We start from the raw sequence: 7,688 nt of genomic DNA, 5'->3' as shown, positions 1-7,688 counted from the left end.
ATATATTTGGGAAGAACACCTCCCATGCGTCTCGGGGAGCAGCTGCAGCCCCAAACTTCTGGAGGGTGGCACTTTTTGGGGGGCGGGGGCGGCAAGCCTGGCCTAGAAGTTGTTGCCAGCAGACGCCCACGAACTGAAGCGGCCCCGCCGCCTTGCCGAGGCTCTTGCCGGCTGCCGCGCGTGGGAACTTGGAGGCGGGTTTCGCCCGCCCGACCTGGAGAACGAGATCAGCGCACCTGAGTCACAGGTGAGCGCCGGAGAGCGTTGAACTGGGAGAGGCTGCCAAAGAGTTAACTTGGCGAGCGCGCAGGAGTTCCTCCCTGGAAGATTTCGAGCAGCTCCTGATTCTTCTTCCTTGGCAGGCGGGCGCTCAGGTGCCAAGGTCGGCTGCTAGGTGCCCCGGAGCCTTTATAAAGCCTCGGAGGCGAGATCGAGCGCTCCTTTCGGCCCCAGGCACGCAGCGTCTCCCATCAGGATGTGGAGGGAGATTCTGGCGCACAGGAACTACCTGATCGTCCTGCTGACCCCCTTCCTCTTTCTCCCCCTGCCCGTGCTCCTACCTTACAAGGTAAGCCTCTCTCCGGGTCCTGTGCCCCTCGCCATGGAAAAGGAGAGGCGTTGGGGATTCATAGAATCCTAGAATTGTAGAGCTGGGTGGGACCCCGAGGGTCATCTAGCCCAACCCCCTGCAATGCAGGAATCTCAAGCATCCATGACAGAGGGCCAGCTGTCATCCAACAAAGGAGAGATTCCCTTGCCCTGTCCCAGCGGCTGCAGGATCCAAGCAATGAAGCCATCAAGACTTCATCAAAGAAAGAAGATTCCACCTAAACATTAGGAAGAACTTCCTGACAGTAAGAGCTGTTCAGCAGTGGAATTTGCTACCAAGGAGTGTGGTGGAGTCTCCTTCTCTGGAGGTCTTTAAGCAGAGGCTTGACAGGCATATGTCAAGAATGCTTTGATGGTGTTTCCTGCTTGGCAGGGGGTTGGACTGGATGGCCCTTGTGGTTTCTTCCAACTCTACGATTCTAGGATTCTATGATTCTAAGACACAATTTTCTTTTATGGGCATTGCTTAGGGTGACGTATCAGGGTTTTGCTTCCAGAGGAAAAGTGGGGGGGGGGTCGCAGTTGTGACACCACAGTCCCTTTGCAGAGGGAGGAACCCCCCCACCTCCCAGGCGGTCCCCAAAGATGGCAATAACAACACAGAGAGAACGCTGTGTCCCGAAGAAGCAATGTTTCCTTTGCCGTTTCCAGAACACGCCGAAGAGGCAAGCAGCTACTTTAAATTGTGGCACCTGAAAAGCAGCTTGCCTCTTCAGCAGAAAGAGTGACTGCTGGGGATGCTGGCGATAAGCCCCTGTTGGTGTTGCGCTGTACAGAAGGCAGATGCAACAGGTAACTTAAATAATAATAATAATAATAATAATAATAATAATAATAATAATAGGAATTGGAGGCCCTCCAAGCAACCTCTAACCCGACAGCCACAGCGTGGGGTGGGGTGGGGAATCTAAATGAAATGGGAACCAACAAGTTGGAAGAGCCCTCTAGGTGGAGCAAAGTGTCTTTAGTTGTGATTCTTCCATTGCAGCGGGTTGGACTAGATGAACTTTGGGGTCCCTTCCACCTCTATTATGAGTCTATGAAGCGGGAGAAACGGGGGCGCCGGAACTGCAGATCAGGCTTGCTTCCAGGGATTGGGTGCTTAAGAACGCAAGAGAAGGCTGGCTGCAGCCGGATCAGGCCAAAGGGGACCCCTCTAGGCCAGAATCCTGTCTATACAGGGGCTCCCCAGATGCTCACAAGAGGCAGGACCTGGGTGCAATGGCAGAACTCTCCCCATTTGCGACACACACTTCCGGCAGCCAGAGACATTGCTGCCTTCTCCCAGTGGAGAGAGAACATAGCCATTGTGACTAGCAGTAGCCTTTTCTTCCTCCATGGATTTGCCCAGTCCTCTTTTAAAGCCGTCCAAGTTGGTGGTCACCCCTGCTTCTTGTGGGAGGGAGTTCCACAGTTTAAGGTCAAGCCTGGGTTTCTGTGTGTGTTGGAATGCAACTCAGAGGGTTTGCATGCAGTGGCCTTGATATTGCAAATTCCAAGGAGGGTCCGTCCAGGGAGAAAGTTTGACAGACGCAAGTGGAACTGTCTCCCACGACCTGCTCCAGTCCAAAGCACCTCTTTGAGGGAAGGGCTGTGTTGCTGAGTGGTGCTGAGCACCTGTTTGGAATGAAGGAATGTGCCAGGTACAATCCCCAATGGCAGTGCTAGTCACTGCCTCCGTCCCAGGCAGGCAGCTTCCTATGCTGGAAACTTCAGAGAGTAGAGAAAAGTATAAGAGGCTTTTGGTGAGAAAAGGAAAGGAAAAACAGCTTGATGCCTGGAACAGCAGGTAAAATCCAGCTGCTTTGGAGAAGAGAAACTCCACCATTCATTGGTGGCACATGATCGCCTCCCATTAAGGAATCCTGGGAACTGTGGTGTGTTAAGATTCATAGAATGGTAGAGTTGGGAGGGACCCCAAGGGTCATCTAGTCCAACCCCCAATGAACACACGAGTTGGAGCATTTGTTCACCCAGCCCAGTGGTACTTGCACTGGCTGGCAGCAGATCTCCTGGGTCTCAGCCAGGAAGCTTTCCCCAGGCACTCCCTGCCACCAGTGACCGACCCTGGGACCCTCTGCAGGTGCTCTGTCACAGAGCTGTGGTCCTTTCCTTTGAAACCCTACCCCTTGCAAGAGTCTAGTCCTCATGGATCTGGAGCGGAGAGGCGCAATTTGGGCACAGGATGGCATTTTTAGCAGGACCACCTCCTTCCGCTGAACTCTGCCGCTGCCTTCATGCCCATTTCCCAATTACATAAGCAGCCTGACCATCTGGACGCTGAGTTTCCTGCTTGGACCCCTTCCAGCTCACTCTCCGTCTTGCCCTCGAGGTGTGAAAGGACCGGCTGCAGGGAAGGTGCCAAAAGAAATGAAGGCTGGGCAAATGGACCAGAGAGAGGGTTCCCTGGGCCAGATGGGCCAAGCCTTGATTCGGGGGAGGACAGACACCCCCACCCCCTCGCTTTCCCATCTACCCAAATTGGAACATTGGAATCTGCCTCACACCGAGTCAGACCAGGGGTCCATCTTCCAGATTCTAGATTCAGGGAAGATGAAAGGAAGCTGCGTCGTTCACACGGAGCATTGTTAAACGGTGGAACTCCCTGCCACAGGAGGCAGTGATGGCCATCAACTTGGATGGCTTTAAAAGAGGATTGGACAAAATCATGGAAGAGGAGAGGGCTATTGAGGAGGGCTAGCCAGGATGGCTCAGCTCGGCCTCCACAGTTGGAGGCAGCCATGTTTTGGAATACCAGTTGCTGGGAAGTGCAGGAGGGAGGGGGGCGGCTTTTGTGCTTGGGTCCTGGGGGGGGTCTCCCATTGGGGTATCTGATTGGCCACTGTGAGGGCAGGAGGCTGGACTAGATGGGCCACTGGCCTGATCCAGCAGACTCTGCTTATGTTCTTAGGTACCAGTACTGTCTGCACAGACCGGCAGCAGCTCCCCAGCATTTCAGTTGGGGGGGGGGGTCTTTCCCCAGCCCTATCTGGAGATGCCATTGGGGATTGAACCCGGAGCCTTTGTGTAAGCAGGTGCTCTAGCACAGATGTCTGGTTCATCCCACTAAAAACACAGTAAGATTCTAGTCCTCATGGTTCTGGATAAATGGATGCTTTCAATAGGAACATAGGAAACTGTTTAAGGCTGAATCTGGCCATTGGTCCACCTACCTCAGCATTGCCTACACTGACCGGCAGCAACTCCCTAGGCTTTCAGATGAGAGATTTCAGTAGCCCTGCCTGGAGATGTTGTTGGGAGTTGAATCTGGGACCTTCTGCATGCCAGACAGGTGCTCTAGCATAAAGCTCTTACTCACCCTCCTAAAGCTTTAAACAAGTCAGCCTGGATAGCTCAATTAGTTAGAGTGTGCTGCTGAAGAATGCCAAGGTTGCAGGTTCATAGAATCATAGAATCATAGAGTTGGAAGAGACCACAAGGGCCATCCAGTCCAACCCCCTGCCAAGCAGGAAACACCATCAAAGCATTCTTGACATATAGCTGTCAAGCCTCTGCTTAAAGACCTCCAAAGAAGGAGACTCCACCACACTTCTTGGCAGCAAATTCCACTGTTGAACAGCTCTTACTGTCAGGAAGTTCTTCCTAATGTTTCAATGGGGTTCAATCCCCATAAAGGACAGCTGCATATTCCTGCATTGCAGGGGGTTGGACTAGACGATCCTTGGGATCCCTTCCAACACTACAATTCTTTCATTCTAAGTTTCTGGTCCTCATGGTTCTGGTTTAAATAGGAATCTGCTTTATACCGAGTCAGCAAATAATCAATTAACTGCTGCGCTGCAAACTCCGAAACTTGTGACAAAAGAAGCAACACGTAGACCAATGAATGATAAAGGCATAAATACATAAATTCATAAAGCATAACAACAAAGCATGGTGAAAAAACCACAATGTATTATTTAGAATAAGATTCCTAACAACATCATCCCTATAAACAAAGCGAGTACTATCGTCTCTTAATAGTAACTGAAATACTGCTCATCTGGCAATGCAATCTTTGAAATGCACGTCGATGCACGTCGATGCACGTGAACTGGTGCCAAGGTGATCGTAAGGACAGTGATCCGGATAATAGCACTGTTTCGACTTAATCTTCCTCAGCGTTAACTACAAAAAAATAATAATAATACCAGGGACGAGATGCATGCATGGTCTCTTTCGCCCATTCATTTCTAAGCCTGGGGTGCTTTGACCCTGCCAGCTGTGCCGGGGTCGAGAGGGCAAAACAATGAAAAGGTAAACCACCGTGAAGTGCAAATATTTAAATGTATATGCACCAACAAACTTCACATATACAAGGAGTTTAAAAAATGTGTACAAAATCCCATGCTCGAGGTCTTAAAAGTCCAGTATAAAGTGCAATAATCAAGTCCGATAGTAAAGTGCTATGATGTATCATGTGTTCTTATCTCTTCCCATGCGTTCTTATCTCATCCGACGGGTGGCCAGCTTCTTCCCCGTTTCACGGGAATGCTTTCCTCAGGGGGCGGGCTCTTTCTTAAGTAATAAATTTGTATAGATTTATATGACGCACCACACATACTTATACATTTCTTTAAAACATTGTACAGAAATGTTTAAAATACTCACCAAAGGTTCACGTGCAAAAGCTTACCAAAGGTTCAAAATACTCACCTTTATGCTGGACTTTTAAGACCTCGAGCATGAGATTTTGCACACCTTTTTGAAACTCCTTGTAGATGTGAAGGTTGTTGGTGCATTTATTCATTTATTCATTTATTTCATTTATTTATTCAGTATTCATCCTGGAGAGTAGTGACTAGTGGGGTGCCCAGGGTTCTGTCTTGGGCCCAGTCTTATTCAACATCTTTATCAATGACTTGGATGATGGGCTTGAGGGCATCCTGAGCAAGTTTGCAGACGACACCAAATTGGGAGCGGTGGCTAATACCCCAGAGGACAGGATCACACTTCAGAATGACCTTAACAGATTAGACAACTGGGCCAAAGCAAACAAGATGAACTTTAACAAGGAGAAATGTAAGGTACTACACTTGGGCAAAAAAAAAATGAAAGGCACAAATACAGGATGGGTGACACCTGGCTTGAGAGCAGTGCATGTGAAAAGGATCTAGGAGTCTTGGTAGACCACAAACTTGACATGTGTGATGTAGCAGCTAAAAAAGCCAATGCAATTCTGGGCTGCATCAATAGGAGTATAGCATCTAGCTCAAGGCAAGTAATAGTACCACTGTATTCTGCTCTGGTCAGACCTCACCTGGAGTACTGTGTCCAGTTCTGGCCACCACAGTTTAAGAAGGATGGAGTCTCCTTCTTTGGAGGTCTTTAAGCAGAGGCTTGACAGGCATATGTCAAGAATGCTTTGATGGTGTTTCCTGCTTGGCAGGGGGTTAGAATGGATGGCCCTTGTGGTCTCTTCCAACTCTATGATTCTATATATTTGCACTTCACGGTGGTTTACCTTTTCATTGTTTTGCTAACATTACCGTGTTCTCTGTTTGTTGCTGCTACTGGGGTGAAGAGGGCGGCAGCAGCCGCAGAGGCTGGGCAGACAGAAGTTACACTTTAAGGGGGCAGAGTTCGCCTCTTTGCTCCGAGGAGACCTCCGTGACTAACCTGATCTCCTGTCTCCACGCCAGCAATTGGCGCAGAACGTTCGTTCTTTATCAACTCAAGGTTCTGGTCCTTATGGTCCTGAGTTAAGGTCTGATTCAAATAGGGACTGAGGAAGTGGCCTTATTCCAATCCAGACCCTTGGTCCACTCAGCTCAGTATTGCAGACTCTGGCTGGCAGCAGCTCCCGGGCTTTCAGGAAAGGAGTCTTTCGCAGCCCCTACTTGGAGATGCCACCGTGGACTGAACTTGGGACCTTCTGTATGCAAAGTTGGAGCTCTGCCACTGAGGGGTGGGCCTATAACTAAAGTAAGATTCTAGTCCTCATGAGTTCAGGCAAAGGGCTGGTTTCAAGAGGAAATACCTGGGGGTATTTCGTGAAGAAGCGCCTTAACTCAGTGTTAGAGCCTCTTGCATACAGAAGAGTCAAGATGAAATATCCGCAACATGTCCATTTTAAAAATATAGATATATAACCTAAGGTGATGATGTCTGCCTGAGACCTCAGAGATGTGCTGCTAGCCCCAAACTGTTGATGAGCTGCGGTTTAGAAAAAGACAATTAAAAAGGGAGCCATTATATAGGTTTACTTTACAAGATGAGGTTCCTCCTGTGGCTGGGAGTTCCAGAGTTTAACGCCATGCCACAAAAGAACTCCTGGATCTCCCAGCAAGGGAGGTTTTCATCTGCGTAAAGCAATTTACGCACAAGGCAGAGTTAACAGTCGTTTTAAAAGCAAACCCAGAGCTGCTCATTACTCATCCACCACAGGCCACATCTGCCAACGCGATAAAGCAGCTGTAAAGCGGTGATTGACCATAAATGAGGTTGTGTAAATCAGCGAATGTTGTTTTTGCCTTGAGCCAATTAAACTCGCCAAACAAGAGGGCAAAACCAACCAGGCAGTGCCTCCTAAACCACGTCCACCAGACACAATTAAAATCCACTTGCAGGCCTGCTTAAATATCACGGCCCTCAGCCAAGGAACGCCTCTGACCTTCTTTCCTAGACACAAAGTGGCCCCTGTCTGCATAGGACCAGCCGTAATATCCTTTGGAGTGAAGGGGGAAATCTAATTCGGTTTCCATTTACTGTCTCTGTTGTTGTTGCATTGAGGGGGTTGGGCTAGATGACCGTTGGGGTTCCCTCCCAACCCTACAATTCTATGATTCTGTGATTATCGATTGCATTTATATCACAGCTTTTTCTCCAGGGAGCTTTAAGGTGGTATAAAGGTAAAGGGACCCCTGACCATTAGGTCCAGTCGTGACTGACTCTGGGGTTGCGGCGCTCATCTCGCATTATTGGCCGAGGGAGCCGGCGTACAGCTTCCAGGTCATGTGGCCAGCATGACTAACCAGAGCAGCGCACAGAAACGCTGTTTACCTTCCCGCTGGAGCGGTCCCTATTTATCTACTTGCACTTTGACGTGCTTTCGAACTGCTAGGTTGGCAGGAGCTGGG

The 7,688-nt window shown here is 49.5% G+C and overlaps 1 protein-coding gene across 1 annotated transcript in view; it reads left to right on the top strand.

Moving 5' to 3' along the window:
* Positions 1 to 234: 234 nt before the first annotated feature.
* The window catches only part of SLC13A2 (solute carrier family 13 member 2), a 29,852-nt gene continuing 22,398 nt past the window's right edge, over positions 235 to 7,688 (top strand). Inside the window, exon 1 of the mRNA XM_060268618.2 lies at positions 235 to 568. Within this exon, the coding sequence (XP_060124601.2) occupies positions 476 to 568 (93 nt within the window). The 5' untranslated portion in view covers positions 235 to 475. The remainder of the gene's footprint in view (positions 569 to 7,688) is intronic.

Source organism: Zootoca vivipara, chromosome 14 (genome assembly GCF_965207765.1).
Source record: "Zootoca vivipara chromosome 14, rZooViv2.hap1.1, whole genome shotgun sequence".
NCBI lineage: Eukaryota > Metazoa > Chordata > Lepidosauria > Squamata > Lacertidae > Zootoca > Zootoca vivipara.
The sequence above is the reverse complement of the archived record's forward strand: the minus strand, read 5'-3'. Positions and strand labels throughout refer to the sequence as shown.